The sequence below is a fragment of the Ciconia boyciana genome, chromosome 7 (assembly GCF_034638445.1).
Source record: "Ciconia boyciana chromosome 7, ASM3463844v1, whole genome shotgun sequence".
Taxonomy (NCBI): Eukaryota; Metazoa; Chordata; class Aves; order Ciconiiformes; family Ciconiidae; genus Ciconia; species Ciconia boyciana.
In genome coordinates this window covers 32,553,597-32,570,981 of record NC_132940.1, presented here as the reverse complement: position 1 = coordinate 32,570,981, position 17,385 = coordinate 32,553,597, and the positions used below count along the sequence as shown (strand labels likewise).

The following is a 17,385-nucleotide window of genomic DNA, read 5'->3' as shown; positions in this document are numbered from 1 at the left end:
AAGTCTTATGGAGATAAGCCAGGGGCTCCTGAGGGTAATAGGAGCCAACAGGGAAACATCAGTGAAATACCTCAAAGGAATTAAAGGGTGTTCCCCTAAGAAATTGACATGGCCAACAGCCCAGCTGAAGTGCCTCTACACTAATGCATGCAGCATGGGCAACAAACAGGAGGAGTTGGAAGCCACTGTGCTGCTAGAAAGCTACAACCTAGTTGCCATTACTGAAACTTGGTGGAACAAATCCTACGACTGGAGTGCAGCTATCGATGTCTGCAGGCTGTTCAGAAGGGACAGGCAAGGAAGGAGGGGCGGAGGGGTTGCCCTCTACATCAAGAAATGGATAGAGTGTGAAGAGCTGTCTCTGAAGAGTAGGTTGAAAGCTTATGGGTAAGAATTAGAGACCGAGGCAACAAAGGGAACCTTGTGGTTGGTGTCTACTACAGGCCACCCGATCAAGGGGAGCCTATTGATGAAGCCTTCTTACTCCAGCTACAGGAGGCATCGTGCTCGCAGGCTCGTCTTGCTGGGGGACTTCAACCACCCTGACATCTGCTGGAAAAGTACCACAGCAAGCTGTAGGCAATCCAGGAGACTCCTGGAATGCATTGAGGATAACTTCTTAAGACAGGTAATAGACAGTCCTACCACAGGGGATGCGATACTGGACCTGTTGGTCACCAACGCAAGTGAGCTAATCAGTGACATCAAGATTGGAGGCAGCCTGGGCTGCAGCAATCAAGCACTGGTGGAGTTTGCAGTCCTGAGGGATATGGGTCAGGCAAAGAGTAAAGTCAGGACCCTGAATTTTAGGAAAGCAAAATTCCAGCTGTTCAGGGAGTTAGTCAATAGGACCCCCTGGGAAACTGCCCTCAGGGACAAGGGAGCAGAACAGGGCTGGCAGATCTTTAAGGACACTTTGCATAGAGTGCAAGAGCTCTCAATACCCAGGTGTAAGAAATCAGGAAAGGATGGCAAGAGACTGGCATGGATGAGTCAAGACCTGCTGGTCAAACTAAAGGGCAAGAAGGAAATGCACAGGCAGTGGAAGCAGTGACAGGTGTCCTGGGAAGAGTATAGGGACGCTGCCCACTTGTGTAGGGATGGGGTCAGGAAGGCCAAGGCACAGCTGGAGCTGAACTTGGCAAGGGATGCAAAGAATAATAAGAAGGGCTTCTACAGGTATGTCAGCCAGAAAAGGAAGGTCAAAGAAAGCGTATCCCCCCTGATGAGCGAGACTGACAAACTGGTAACAACGGACGAGGAGAAGGCTGAGGTACTCAACAACTTCTTTGCCTCAGTCTTCACTGGCAACCTCTCTTCCCAAACCTCTCTTCCCAAACCTCTCAAGTGGATGGACTGCGAGATGGGGACTGGGGGAGCAAAGTCCCTCCCACTGTAAGAGAAGATCAAGTTCGTGACCACCTGAGGGACCTGAACATACATAAGTCGATGGGACCTGCCAAGATGCATCCCAGAGTCCTGAGGGAATTGGCTGATGTAGTTGCCAAGCCACTCTCCATGATATTTGAAAAGTCATGGCAATCGGGTGAAGTTCCTGGTGACTGGAAAAAGGGAAACATTGCACCCATTTTTAAAAAGGGTAGAAGGAGGACCCTGGGAACTACCGACCTGTCAGCTTCACCCCTGTGCCTGGGAAGATCATGGAACAGATCCTCCTAGAAGCTATGTGAAGGTACATGGAGGACAGGGAGGTGATTCGAGACAGCCGTCATGGCCTCACCAAGGGCAAGTCCTGCCTGACCAACCTGATGGTCTTCTATGATGGAGTGACTACATCAGTAGACAAGGGAAGAGCTACAGATGTTGCCTATCTGGACTTCTGTAAGGCCTTTGACATGGTCCCCCACAACATCCTTCTCTCTAAATTGGAGAGATACGGATTTAATGGGTGGAGTGTTTGGTGGATGAGGAATTAGTTGGATGGTTGCATCCAGAGGGTAGTGGTCAATGGCTCAATGTCCAGATGGAGATTGGTGACAAGTGGTGTCCCTCAGGGGTCCACATTGGGACTACTACTGTTTAATATCTTCATCAATGACATAGTGGGATCAAGTGCACCCTCAGCAAGTTTGCAGATGACACCAAGCTGAGTGGTGCAGTTGACGCACCTGAGGGATGGGATGCATTCCAGAGGGACCTGGACAAGCTCAAGAAGTGGGCCCATGTGAACCTCATGAGGTTGAACAAGGCCCAGTGCAGAGTCCTGCACCTCTGGTTCGGGGCAACTCATGGTATCAATACAGACCGGGGGATGAAGGGATTGAGAGCAGACCTGCAGAGAAGGACTTGGGGGTACTGGTGGATGAAAAGCTGGACATGAGCCGACAATGTTTGCTTGCAGCCCAGAAAGCCAACTGTACCCTGGGCTGCATCAAGTACGGCCAGCAAGTTGATGGAGGTGATTCTGCCCCTCTACTCTGGTCTGGTGAGACCCCACCTGGAGTACTGTGTCCAGCTCTGGGGTCCCTAGCACAAGACATGGACCTGTTGGAGCGGGTCCAGAGGAGGGCCACAAAAATGATCAGAGGGATGGAACACCTCTCCTCTGAAGAAAGGCTGAGAGAGTTGGGGTTGTTCAACCTGGAGAAGAGAAGGCTCCAGAGAGACCTTATTGCAGCCTTTCACTACTTAAAGGGGGCTTATAAGAAAGATGGGGACAAAGTTTTTAGGAGGGCCTGTTGCAATAGGGCAAGGGGTAATGGTTTTAAACTAAAAGGGTTTTAAACTAATTTTAGACTAGATATAAGGAAGAAATTTTTTACGATGAGGGTGGTGAAACACTGGAACAGGTTGCCCAGAGAGGTGGCAGATGCCCCATCCCTGGAAACATTCAAGACCAGGTTGGACGGGGCTCTGAGCAACCTGATCTAGTTGAAGATGTCCCTGCTCACTGCAGGGGGGTTGGACGAGATGACCTTTAGAGGTCCCTTCCAACCCAAACTGTTCTATGATTCTATGAAAGCTTCTGGGGTTTCCTGCAGAGGACTATGGTGAGAATCTGTAGAATTTAGACATTAAATTTGTTCAGAGCTTTGAAGCAATCCCTTATGACTTGGTTTGTTTCAGAAGGCTGCACAGCAGAAAAAGAAAGGTGTAGTTAGTTTCTGCAGCCCTTTGAGGGAGAGGAGTCTTGGGAAACAGAATAGCATCTGGGACTGGGTGGGAAAGCTGCATCTTTGGTCACAAACAGGCATCTGCAAAATCTCAGGAGACAGAGATAGAGAAGAAGTCCTTCCTCCACAGAGCAACATACTTTCCCTGCCTCCTTTTCTCTTACTGCAAGTTAAATGTAGTAGATCAGTGCTGAATGGATGAAAAAAACCCCCAAACCAAACAAATTACTGCTTGGGAATGAACATTAGAGATAACGCCCTTATTTTATTTAATTCATATGAGATAAAGAATTGTAGACTGAATCTTGAAATCCGTACCCTATTTTGCTTGATGTCAGTGATGATTTTGCTTGAAGAGAGATGAGCTAGCACTAGAGTGGCCTGTCATATAGGTATAATCATGTATAATATGTATTTCCGATGGTGGTGTGATTTTGTTTTGGCTTTTAGTAACCAAAGCCTCATGCTTCTGAGCATGAAGGACACCTTCCTGTAGCTGTGCTGCCAATGGTAGGCCATGAATCTAATGGTAGGGATACTTCTAAAGTTTTGGGAGACATTTAGGACGTATAATGTTGTTTCACAGAAACAGTTAATTTTCATCATAACCCAGGACTGTATGACTTTCAGAAATGTGATTATAATGGAAATAGAGGAGCTCAAAACTTAGTATGATTCTTCAGGAGTGGAGTCCTCTGTTACTTCAAAGAGTATTATCTGGGGCAGCACTATTAATCTGGGTTCAGATGTGCTGTTACTATGGATACATATTGGCCAAATGGTTTCTAGTTATCACATTACCTAATTTAGCACTTAAATCATGTTTTTTTTCTTCTGCTTGTGCAATGAATAACATGACTGCTTAGTAAGTCACATATGGTGGCATTTTGTATTTGCATCCTGTGATATGAAATTCTAAGTATTTAACCAAGTATATATCACCTCCTGTACAGATTGACATCTACCATTAATGCCAAAATTCAGTTCGTAACGTTGAATAAGCCAACTGATAAATTTAGGTTTCTAACTTTACATTTTATCCTTCCACCCGTGTTTGTTCAGCTTCTTCCTTCCTGTTATTCTTGCCTATGAGGTGTTCATTTCTTAAGTCCAAAATTTTTGCTTGGTTGACAGCATAAAAATTTTACAGCAAACAGTCTTGTTTCTGTTAAAGACTACCTGAAGACTTTAAATGTTTGGACTTCAGTTTTGACCTATAAGTGTCAATGCAATTAAACAGTACAAATTTATTATTTTTAAGTCTTAGTTCTGAGACTTAATTAGCCTGAAAACAAGCTCTTCCTATTTATGTCTGCAGGGTAGGAAAGAAGGAATATTTTTGAAATAAAAGTATGGGTTTACAACAAGTCCTCTCACTCCATGTGTTAATATATCTGCTCTAGTAGCTTCTAAGTGAACCTTGCCAATGCTGAGATAACAAATCAGATAACTGAATCAATGCAAAATAAACTTGAAATCCCTCAAGTGAAGCCAGTGTTCAGGCACACAAAATGCCAAAACATTAGTTTCAAACGGAGGAAATGTTTTAATTCTCCCCAATCCAGGCAACAGTGTAGGCTATGTGCTATATTAGAAGAAGAGGATGGGTTTAATTTTATGTATCATTTGAGTCACATGGCTAAAACTTGATAATTTAAATCTAAAGGGCCTTTTTGAAGTGGTGGACTAAGTCAGAAATCATCAACGCAAGACCCTGAAGCTGAAGACAGCTGGTTCAGCTCTCTGTCAGGACAGTTGTACTCAAAGTGAGGGTTTTGTGACACGTAATCAACAACGCATGTGCAGCCAGGTGAGGATCTCAGTCCTGCCTCTACAGAGCAGATGTCCTCAGCTCCCCTCCTCTGTCTCCAGTGGGCAGAGGCAGAGATGGGGACTCTAAGGCTGGGGCTGACACTTGGTCAGGTTCTGCAGTCCACTTGTCTTAGCTGATCTCCCTCCTTGAGAAAGTGTTCTACACTTATAGTCCCTGTAGAAACTGACTCTTGGCATCCTCTTCAACACCTTCCTGAAAAAATTTCCACCCATTCCTGAAATGCAGCTGTCCTGGGAAAGATATCTCATGTCGTGATGCATGTAAAGTCAGCAAAACTATCTCCCAAACTTCTTGTACTGAAAGATCCATGTCAGCTCTCTGAATTTTTCATGCACGCAGCATCAGTACAGTTATCAAGCTTCTAGTTGAAAACCATGCAAGGTGCTGGAGATTACCATGGCCAGAAAGATGATCAGTAATCCAGATCATAGCTGGGAGACTAATACAGTGTTTATTGTAACTGCAGGAGAATGAGAAGTGCTATGGCATAATTAATAATTGCAATGGATCATGATACTACATCTCACTTGAAAGTTGCAAACTTAAAGCTCCTAGTTGGGGGGTCTAGAAGCTCTTTTGTATCTAACTCGTCCAGTGTGATTCTTTTCCAGGTACAGACCAACCTAGTATTAAATCAGGGCAAACCAGAGAATTTGTCCTTTAGGAAATCATGAAAACCAGCTTTATGATCACACTTCTTACATTTTTCTTCTTCTTGAAAGCAGCTGTGCTGTTTGAGGGGTCAGTGCTTCCTCTGAAAGCCTACCAGATGGATTTACAGAGCTGGCTTGCCTTCCCAATGGGGGTATTGCTGTGCTGTGCTCTTCAGACATCTGCCATTCAACAACCTGCATCTCACAATTGCACCAGTGATGGTCAAAGAATATCCTTCAGCCACTCCTACAAGATTGACCTGCCCACGTCCTCCCAGATTACAGTGGAGGCAGATCCATTACAGCATGAAGACAACAGTGAGGTGCAGCTAGATCTTGGGGAGGCCGAGGAAAATGAAGAGCAGAATATCATTTTTAGGCACAACATCCATGTGCACGCACCCAAAGGGGACTGTGAAGCTTTGACGCAAATTAAGGGTCTGCTTGAAAGGATGGAGAAGCTTGAGAAAGAAGTGGCAGAGCTGAGAGAAGTCTGCAGCCCTCAGAAGCACTGTGGGGGAAGCCAAGGTAAGTAACAAATGCAGTATCTGTTCTTACATCCCAGATACAGCCTATTTTCTGCAGAGATCTGGGGACTGGAATCCATTTGGCGAGGTTATTGGGGGTTCTCTGAGCAAAATACTTGAGCCCTACAGATGGAACAGTTCTCTGGTTTCTGTGATGTGAAAGGAAATCTGAAGGTCCCAAAATGTGGTAGTACATACAATTTCTGGAACCAGCGCAGGGGAAATCTCCCCAGGCATCTCCCAGAAGTGGAAGGGAACAGTTCCTGAGTTTCACATAGGTGGGAGGATTTAATGGAGGAATTTCTGGGGGAGGGTGGAAGACAAGGGAAGCACTTCTTGTTGCTGACTTTTCCTTTCTCGTTTTTGCCTCCAGAATTTTGCAGTTGTTGAGAATTTGGGTTTTTATTTCCTCCTTGATAACTGCCTAAAAGAAGAGCAGAGTTTATGATGATGATGTTTTGTGGCAGCCACTGGCTCTGCCTGTGATTGAAGGTTTATACAGCATGGCCTCTAAGAAAAGATTGGACAAACTGATGTTGTTTGGGGAATAGAGACAAGGAAAAGTGCTAAGTCTTTGCTTACATGAAAAATACAGGTGTATAGCAGATGAGAATAATGTGCTCTCCATCTTTATAATAACTGTGGTGAGAAATGGTGAGCTTAAATTACAGCCAGGAAGATTCAGGTTAGAGGCTGTGAAAAGCTTTCTAATTGACTGTGTGGGGGTGGTCATGGAATCTGCATTCCTGCTGACTACAGACAAATGTGTTGGGAAAGGCAAGGGTGGAGCTGGTCCCTCCTGGGGCCAGGGGCAGATGGACAAGATAATGTTTTCCGGTCTTTTTCAGCCCATATTTTCCAGTGGTAGTTATGCTTTCCTTTTAATGACCTTGAACGTGCCTTTGCACTACCTGTCCATTGCTATGTTCCTAATTTTTTCTTCTTTTTCTTTTCTCTCATCTGTGTGTCACACTTATTGTCGTGCATCCTGGTACTGCTCTGGCCAGGTCTCTCGCATTGCAGTGGCCATGGGACTTGTAGCTGTAAGTGTGCCGAGGGCTGGGAGGGCAGCGGCTGCTCCCGCCCCACCTGCCCCAGCCACTGCAGCAGCCATGGGCGCTGCGATGGTGGAAAGTGTATCTGTGATGAGCCTTACTTTGGTGAGGACTGCAGCCAGCAGCTCTGTCCTGAGAACTGCAGTGGCAACGGCATCTGTGACACAGCCAAAGGGGTCTGCCAATGCTACGAGGAGTTCATCGGAGAGGATTGCAGTGAGAAACGATGTCCTGGGGACTGCAGTGGCAGTGGGTTCTGTGACACAGGAGAGTGCTACTGCCACGATGGCTTCTTTGGCCTTGACTGCTCCCAGGGTAAGACATGCTTGTGAGTTATTTCTCCCTCTGTTCTTTTATTATAAGCTTCCCTCTTTACCTGTCCAAGAAGTGTTCGGCTAATATTGTAGGTAAGCCAAGCCTGGGGTCACCATGTTCCTCTCTGAGTTCACCATGTTCCTCTCTGAGTTCACCATGTTCCTCTCTGAGTTCCTGCTGGGCTAGGGATCGATGACTGGTCCTTGTCTTCAAGAATTGCCTGGAAAACATTTCTGAATTGGGGAAAGGTGGAAATTCACTTTAAGGTAGCGCTAGCACAAGCCTGTGTGTAGCTGAAGGAGAGAGCAAAACTGGGTACGGAGCCTGTAATTACAGAGGGAGCCAGAGTCTGTTTCTTGACATACAAATGAGACAACAGAAGGTAAAATCATGTTTGCTGCAGTGTGCACTGCTTGCTGATAAGGTAGTGGATTTGATAAAACCTGTGAGACAATGATGCATAAATCCTTTAAATAACCTCCCTTTGCAGTGAGATCTTTGGGAAACTCTTCCTTATCTTACTTTGTTACAAGGCAGTAGGATTTGCCTGAGAAGACCTGACTGAGCTGACCTTGAGGTGTATGTCCAGCAGTTTCTGCTTAAAGCTGGATGGCTTGGTGCTTATTCTGAAAAACCTATGGTCTCCCTACAGCCACAAGTTGATACTCCAGGCTTCAGCACTCAGCTTTTTACCCTAGAAGCTGCCTTTCCTTCTCTGTACATCACTGCTTAGTCTGATCTTTCACAGCTCCTCAGGAAGGAGAAGTAGGTAACAGCCACACGCTGAGCACCAGGTATTGCTCAGTGAGGGCTTGCAGTGACCTTACTGGCAGGTCTTTTCTGCTACAGATCATCCCTCGCCTCTCAGGCCTGACCTATCTGCTTAGACTCACCTTTTATTTAAAAGATTATGAGCTCAAGTCCTTCATCCAAATGAGAGCTCTGCGTCAAAACTTCACTCGTCCTACCCCTTCCACACTATTCAGTGATGTTTCTCTGTGGCTCCAGCACTCTTCTCTCCTGTCAGTAGACTGGGATTTGCTGCTCAGTAGGCAGCACCTTTACAGAAGTGGCAAGCAGAGGAGTTTCTCCCAGAGCAGAAACAATTCTCCCAGAAAACTGTTGCCCAGCCAGCCTTTCCCAAAGGGCTGGCTGGGTCCAGCCTTGGATCCTCTTCCTTACACAACACCTGCAGCTGTTTTACAGGCCATGGAAGTGGCCTCTGCTTTCTGAATATACAAGTGAGCAAGCACTACAGAGTTAATACATATTTCACAATACATTTTGCTACTGTTTCTGCGCACTACACCTCCACTCCTACTTAAAAACTATTTTAAGTCCAGAGGCAAATGGTTCCCATCTCAGTATCTGTAGCCAAACACTCCTCTCCCATAGCTGTCAAATTGCCTTTTCTGTTCCAATTTGGAGTAGATTTCTGCATCCTGGGAGATTTACACCAAGCACTGGTTTTATTTATTTTTTTTATTATGTTTGTGTGTCTCGAACCATGAAATGACACATTTTGTTGCATATTGCCATGGTAACTGGAATGTCTGAACATCTAGAAGTTACTATCAAGCATGCAACAGTATAATTAATGTCTTGCAATTCCTTGTGAAGGAGAACTAGAGGACAAGAACACATCGAACAGCAGGTATTTGCTTGTGCTCTTTCTGGACTTTGTTTACTGGCACTCCAAAATAGCACTGTGGGATATCTGAAGATGAATAAACCAGCAGTTTAAAACAAGGGTATCCACAAAAACAGTTGTTTGGTATCTCAGCACAATATTAGTTTAACCAGGAAGTCTGTGTGTTGATGCTGTAATCGGGAAATCGGAAAGGAAAATAAAGAGGGACTCGGCTGTTCCCAGGGGAGCCAGGGTTCCCCACAAGCCCCTGTGTGAGCTCTCAGCCCAGCGCTGGATCTATAAATGTGCAGCTCGTTTCCTGTTTGCTTCAGCCATTAGGGCCTCAGCCTGCTTCCGGAGGAGATGCTGCCTGATGGAGAGAGACTGATGAGCACAAGCAGAATGCAAGATGGACTCTGGCATGGCCCACAACCACCTGTCCTCCTAATTCACCTCACCAATTAGTGCTGTGCCTGTGATGAACCCTTTTGTTTCAAGCTAGGAGGTCCTCTGCTGTCAGAGAGCAAGAGGAAGAGGTTTTCAAGGGTTACCAAGCCCAGGCAGTGCCTCCTTCCCCTTCACACCCTCACAGGGCCACTTCCCCTGGCTCTGACCAGGTGTGTCTTTGTCAAGTCCTGAAGTGCTTGGGTTCATCACGTTGGCTGGAGAAGATGGCTCTGGTGCATCTCAGGGTAGAGTAAAAAACCATGTTGCAAAAATGGATCCGCCTGGGCTAGAGAGTCACTGCCTTTGCAAGAGCCCCTCATCAAAACGTCCTGCTCTGAAACACAAACTGTCCTAGGCATTGTCCTAAACTGGTTTCTTATGCTACATCTCTCCTCTTCAGAGAGGCAGATACAATCCTATTCTGAACTATGCTTAGATGAGGGATAAAACACATCATATGTATTTAGGTTCTTTATTATTTTACTGCCAAGCGGGATTATTCAAATCCAGCTTCTGTATCACAAGGAGAGTCAGGATGAATGTTCTCACATTTTGTACAAAGTCTTCATCAAAAGCAATGGCACACTTTTACAGGTGGAATTTGGTGAGAGCTGTGAATTACACAAGGGAATGAATGCTGCCTTTCAAGTGAGAAGAATCTCATTATGTTATCTGACCTAATGTTGCTGATGCATGCCTTTTTACAAACACTTGCTATCTATGTTTTGCAATTTGTTAGTGCCTTGCTAATGAAATACAGCTGGTAGACGGTTTGATCAGTTTATGATGTGCTTACTTGTAATTAAAATCAGGTAAGCTCTCTGATAGATGTCCTATATGACTGCTTTCAAGGGCTGCTTCAAGACACTGATGAGCTGTCTGTCTTGTGGCAAAACGGTTAAGGCACCGCTGGTGTCCTGAAATATATTATGTGCTGCAGATTTTCCCAGGTCTCCTCCAGGCACCACGTGTAAGTTTCCATCAGTATGAAAGCTCAGTTTTGTACCTCTGCCATGGAGAAGCTGTGTTCCCCATTTCTGGGGACTAGGTAACATTTTGTAATAACTCTGACAGTGATACAAAAATAAGGTTTTGGCTTTTCTTTCTGTTCCTAGAGGCATTGGAAGGGACAGCTTTATCAGAGAGTTTTCCTCATGCCAGTGTGGGTTTAGAAGCTGGAAAGAAGAGCCTGGGAAATTAATTGTATTTGTTACTGGCTACAGTATTCATTTGTATTTGATGATATGCTGTTGGGCAGAAAGAAATGGACAAATCCAAGATGACCACAGACTGGGAGTTCCAGTTCTGCATTCTCTCTGTATTCAAAATAGGTTTGAAAAAATTTATTGCTTGGCCATGTGAGCCCTGGACCAAATGCTAAGACATCATTCTCATGTTTTTCTTTGTTTCCCTTCTAGTGCTTGCTCCTCAGAACCTGCAGCTGCTGAACTCCACAGAGAACTCTCTGGCTGTCAGCTGGGATCAAATGATTGATGTGGATAATTACCTCATTAACTATTATCCAGTAGGGTATGAGACATTGGTGAAACAAGTCCACCTGCCCAAAGAGCAGCTCAGCTATGAGATTGTGGGTCTCCGCCCCGGCACCTCATATAATGTCACACTTCATCATGTGAAGACGGGGATTGCCAGTGAGCCCAAGCATCTAGAAGCAAGTACAGGTAGGAGCAGCCAGTCTTTTTCTTCAGGGTCAGAAGTTGTAGGTCTTTTAAAGTTAGATTCAAACAAGTGGAGCGAATTGTTTGGCTTTGCAGGTTTGTAACATCCTGTCTAAGCACTGGAGAGGACTTTCTCCTCCCAGTCTCAGTTGCGTTTTTTTTGCCATCGTTCTGTTCTGGAGAATCTGTTTCCAGATACATATCGTTGGGGCTGAACATATTGAAAATTTCCTATCTCTCCCTTTATCTTGTCCAAATCCTACTTGCATTGACGCCCCTGAATTCCAGGGAATCCATAACACTGCCTACTTCAAGAAGCAGGAATGGAAGCATGCAGGATAAGGCCAGCACGTTATTAAGAATAATGCACTGTTCAACTGGATGCAGGAGGGACATTAAAGTAGGCAGGATGTCATTCCTAGGTACTAATTTGCCAAACATGACTGCAGCAGCGAGTTTTCCTCATAGTGTCTTCCCAGGACTGAATGAGCCTGATGCTACTGAGGTTAGGAGGCTGGGTATGGAAAGACTGCGTATTTGACACATTCTCTCTAGAACTGAAATGGCATGTTGTTAGCAGCTGATAGTATGTTGTCTGCTGGCACTTGGCAAAAACAGTGAAAAGTTTGGTTATTTTGACATATTTCTTCTAGCACAACAGGTGGGAGCTGAGAGCCAGAAAACTCTTGAGTTGGAGTGTTACCATGGATAAAACTAAGCCTGGTGAAATAATGATTGTGCTATACTTGCTTAACTCTTCAGTTTGGCTCAGGAAAATGTCTCAGGTCTCAGAGCAGGTGACTGCGGAGGAAGGGGGGCTGTTTAGCAACTTCCTGTCTTATATTCACCTTTTGGTGCTGATCCTGCTTCCTCACGGCCCTCTGCTGTCCTTTCCAGTCCTGTCTGCACTCAATGCCATCTGGGTGATGGAGGAGATGGAGCACTCCCTGGAAGTGGAGTGGGAGAACCCCCCAACAGATGTGGATTATTACAAGCTGAAGTTCAGATCCCTTGTGGAGATGGATGAGAAGCAGGTCACGGTGCCCAAAAGCAATGACCCTAAGAGCAGACACATCATGACTGGTGAGTACTTGTGGGTATTCCAAACTAGGCAGGGGCAGGGAGAAGTGGCAGGAGCAATTGACGGTCAGACCATAGTCCTGAGACGATTCTTCTCTCATGTGTGGATGGCCAGTTTTCCTTCACCTTGTGCCTGCTGTAGGACAGGGTAAGATCTATTGGGGTTCCCCTATCCCATAATGATGGGTGTCTTCACAGGGAGAAAGCTTCTATGCCCTGTGGATAGCAAGTTTCAAGGCATATTCATTCAGCTTTAATTCCATCCTTGTTAGGAATAAAGCATATTCTATTTCAGAGCTGGTAACACTCATGTTACGGAAATTCCCGTTTACTGTGTATGTCAATGTATGCCCTAATGGCAAGCCTGGACCAAAAGTGCTACCGAGGCATTCTCAAGACAAAAGGAAGTTCAGATAGAAATCTAAACTTTAAGTTCCTCTCTGCTGCAAACTAAGAACTGGGTAGACTAAATAAAATAGCTTTCTTTAGGAAAAATTACTGTCTTACCTAATTATTTGTAATGCTCCCTTTTGCTCTTTGTAGGCCTGAAACCTGGCACAGAGTATGAGGTCACCGTCATACCTGTGAAAGACAATACAGAGGGGAAACCATCCTCAGTGAGCGGTAGGACTGGTACGTGGAAAGTTTCTTTTATGATAGCGATGTTACTACAGCGTGCAGGGACAGATCTGTCAAGATGACAGCATGAAGTGCATAGTTGGCTGCTTCTTCATGCATGACCTGCAGCCAGGTCTGCTTATATCTTGTTTAAGCTTGTCTGCACCGTATATTAAACAGTAAACCTAGCCCTAGCTCAGTCTTTTGCCTTGGTTTTAAGTCTACAGTAATTTCACCCTTAACTTGACTAATGGCTCCAGCCAGACACAGGATAAAAGCATAGTAAACTGGCCTCTGTATGTAATAACAACCCTCAAACGAGCTCCGAGCTAGGTCCAGCAGTAGCTCAAAGTTTTCTGGTTCATGACTTCCCTAACTAGATCATTGACAGGATGACCTCACTTAAACCTAGCACACAGGATTTGCAGTCTGGATATAGCCCTTCCTTATGGATCCTCTGGGCAGCTGCCGCTGACTGCCTTGCAGCTGTTAGCTGCTGCTGATTTGTCTGGTCTCTGAGCCCAGGAGCAATAAGGAAGAGGACAAGTTCTTCTTCCTTCCTCTATTGCCTGGCTCCAGCATTATTCTTCTGTTCACCAGACTGAACGGAACAGTTGGACTAAGGAGCAGATTAGCATAGCATTGCGAGGCCTGCATTTCCACTGGGGGCTATAGTCACAGCCCACTGTGTGGTCTGATACACCTGTCCCTGTGGAAGTGAAGCTGTGCTTGTCCAGTGGGATGCACAGTGGCACAGCCCTGGCATTTCTGTGGTAGCTCGAGTCTTTGCCTCTTACATGTGAAGTGACTGAAGAGGCTTCAGCTACTTGCTGGCCCTTAGAGGTTGAAGCTTTGGACTGCTTTATCTTGTAACAGAGCCCGACTCAGACGTAGTCATTTCCAGCATGGGGAGAGCACAGAAGCATCTTGAAGCTGACTTCTGCTCCGACTGTGTGCTCAGTACAGCTCAGAAGGTCTGGCAGATGCTACTGTTACTTGACTGTTATTTTCCTGTAACTGGCAGCCTAGCCATTCCAGACCTGAATGTTAAAGCAGATCTGGAAACCCTGTTGGTTCATTGATGCTTCAAGCTCTTCAAAAATGTGGCAGAATATTTTTGAGCTATTATATTGCAAAAGAGAGCTTGAAGAATTTTGAACTCTCATTCTACCTGTAAAATTCTGGAAACTCTGAAATTCAGCTCTCTTATGAAAGGGGAGGCGTGCTGCACCAAAGACTGAAAAATCCCAAATCAGGCCTGACATTCCTGAGGTTGTCTTGTAAATTATTCCATTAAAAGAAAACTGATTTAAAACAACAAAACCTACAGCCTCCACACTGCCATTGTAAGGCTGCTCTTCTTCCCTGTGTAGATTCTGATTATTTGGAACACCCTTGGCTTCTGTTTTCAAGCTGTTCTTCACAGACCCGGGGGCTGCAAAACTTCTCAAAAAGGAAAAAAAAATCCACAATGAGTAATCCTGCTCATATTCTTATGTAACCCCTGGAACTTCGGAGCTATGACTAAGACAAATACCAGCTATTGCAAGAGCTACCCCTAACTCTGATTCACCACCTAAAATAGCAGAAGCCTTGGGGGAGTCTGAGAGACAGGTCTGCAGGATAGGCAGAAAGGGAGGAGTAACAAATGGCTGACACTGGAGGCAGAGAAAGGATGGGGGCCTAATACTTGGTGCTGTGAGGAGGGCAAGTGAGAAGGTAATACTCAAATTGGTACCCATGGAAGGTGAGGCAGGTAGCCTGCAAGCTTTTCCTGCAGAAAAAAATTGAAAGTTTCATTTAAATGGTAGAACAGTCCTGCTTTCTCCCCACTCTGACCGTGCTGGTTTGTCATAGATGTGTTTCTTTCTCAAGGGGCTGTAAGGGGAACCTAGGTGACTCTCTGTTTTAGCTGGCCAAAGCAGCAAGGAAATGTGCACATGCCATGACAGGTATTGTAGTGGTTTAATTCAGCTGGAGTTTCCTAATCCTGCACTTTGAAATGTTCCCTCAGGAGTTGATAGCCCAACCAATGTGGCAACTGACCGAGTGACAGAGGATACAGCCACTGTCTCATGGAATAAAGTTGAGGCTCCCATAGACAAGTACATGGTGAGATACACCTCAGCTGATGGGGACATCAAGGAAATAGAGGTGGGGAGTGAAAATGACATCATCACCTTACTGGATCTGAAGCCAGGCATGGAATATGTCATCCACATCTGGGCAGAGAAGGGACCCCAGCGGAGCAAGAAGGCAAGCACCAGCGCCGTGACAGGTAAGTTGTAGCAGCAGCAGTGGAGGGACCTGAGTTTGAATTTCAAACTCCTGCATCAATTTTATTTGTTTTAGTAAAGCTTCTCCTGATTTGCACAGGTTTTCAGTGAGGCAAAAAATTAATGTCATTCTTACTAGTGTGGCTGAACAGGTCTCCAGCTCAGCTTGAAAACTCTTTGTTTTGAGTCCTGTTATGGACAGGTCCTATGGCAAGGCACCAGTTACTATCAGTACAGAGAACAGTGAAACACAGCCAAAACTGAATCCTCATAGCTGGAACATGTAATTCATGCCTTGCCTTTAAAATGCCATAAGCCACCTCCAAGCTTTTCTTTGGGTGACTGTTGTGGCCTTTCCCAACAGGACAGAGGGCTCATATGCATTTTGCACAGATAGCAATGACAGAGTGTTTGTTAAAAACAAAACCCAAATTTATTGGGACCATGGCATAAAGTAAGAATCATGTGGAGAATCACATCTCTGAACAGGACATTTGGTCACTGTCCCCTGGGAGTCTCCACTGGAAGGGTGCTTGCAGCAGGGTCTGCAGCTAAACTGGGAAACTCCTCAAACCACTGTTTTGCTCAGTTTTTATAATCCAGCCAGCCACAGTCCAATGTGGCTGTGTGTACGGGAGCAGTTTCTGCTGACAATTTACAAATGTCTTATCTGTGTGCAATCTGTACTTCTGCAGCAGAAATTACCTAGGGGAGCGTTTGGGATGCTCCACTCAGGATGTTAACCAACACATTTAAGCATATAAATTGGACTAGACACAAGAGGAGCTGCCTCTGAGAATTTGTAGGACTGTCTGAAGTTCCCACCCAGAGGGGATTGGTAAGGATCAGTCAAGTGCTTAATTGTGAAGTTCAGTCAATCACCTACTTTCAAGTTGGTCCATTGTCTCAAGCCAGCCCATGTTCTCACTGATACAAGTGACTGGCTGGGGAGCTCCGGGACCACCCAGGGAGTTAAGGAGTTAAATGCACTGCATATGCATACACGCACAGCCCATACCCAGCTGCAATGAAATTATAGCTAAAGAACAAACTTGATTTTTCATATAACTTGATTTTCATATCACACAAGAAAACAATTAACTTGATTTTCTTGCCACAGGTGAGCATCTTATACTGCTAACTAGCTGAGCTGTGATTATTCAGATCCCAGTGTGTGCCGCTCTAGGGTGACACAAATGAGCCTCAGCATCTTTCATTAAAATGAGAACTAATTTATTTTCATCTCACAAAGGAGGTGAGATTAGTACACACAAGTAGAAAATCATAACTTTTACTATAGCTAATGTGTGGTCAATCATAGTGCAACTAAGCTGGTGTGTGGTAAATTACAGTGTGGCTGTCAGGTGGTTGCGCGTTTGTGCCCTGGAGCTTAGAGCCTGCAGCAGAATAAACCAGAATAAGAAATGCTGTTCCAATAATTTGGGAGGCATCTGCAAGTCCTTCATTGCTCAGGCTGCTGAGATGTATTTAGCAGTTCAGTGAAAAACAAACAAACAAAAAACCCCCACAAAAACCCATGCTCTCTGTATAGGTCATGGGCTGTTGGGCTGTCCTTGATGGGCCACATTCCCGCAGGCTGCTTTGTGATAGTGACTTAAGGCTCATGAAGTCTAGCATCACGTTTCTGTCTGTGAAAAGGGCAAGGGAAGGACTGTGATAATGGGAGGAGATTGAAAGTGGCTTTTTTTTTAAATGGAGAATGTGAACATAGTTCTAGCTAGTGTTGTTGCCTTGTTCTTCACCTTCAAACCTTCTCTTAAGAAATGGCCAGCGTAGTGTCCATGTAGCGGCCAGATGGCTGACAGAAGACACAGTCACAATCTCCTGGGATAGGGTCTGGCCTCTGATAGACAGGTACTTGGTGAGATACAACATAACTGATGGGAACATAAAGAACATGGAGGTGGGGAAGGACAAGAGTGTCACTGCTCTGACAGGACTGATGCCAAGCAAAAAGTATGCTATCAGCCTCTGGGCAGATAGAGGAGCCCAGCAGATGTCAAATCTGTGACAGGTAGGAAGTTTTGCCTTAGTATGAAATAAACGTGTTCCAGAAGAGCTGCATTTCAGACAGATTCTGAGTAGGTGATTTGTTTTTTGGGTTAATTCCCAGAGC

At 45.3% G+C, this 17,385-nt stretch overlaps 1 protein-coding gene across 1 annotated transcript in view; it reads left to right on the top strand.

The window, feature by feature from the left end:
• The window catches only part of TNN (tenascin N), a 37,272-nt gene that overhangs the window by 6,435 nt on the left and 13,452 nt on the right, over positions 1-17,385 (top strand). Inside the window, exons 3-9 of the mRNA XM_072866787.1 lie at positions 4,801-4,944; positions 5,694-6,149; positions 7,156-7,518; positions 11,014-11,277; positions 12,172-12,357; positions 12,898-12,987; positions 14,987-15,250. Of these exons, the coding sequence (XP_072722888.1) occupies positions 5,738-6,149; positions 7,156-7,518; positions 11,014-11,277; positions 12,172-12,357; positions 12,898-12,987; positions 14,987-15,250 (1,579 nt within the window). The 5' untranslated portion in view covers positions 4,801-4,944; positions 5,694-5,737. The remainder of the gene's footprint in view (positions 1-4,800; positions 4,945-5,693; positions 6,150-7,155; positions 7,519-11,013; positions 11,278-12,171; positions 12,358-12,897; positions 12,988-14,986; positions 15,251-17,385) is intronic.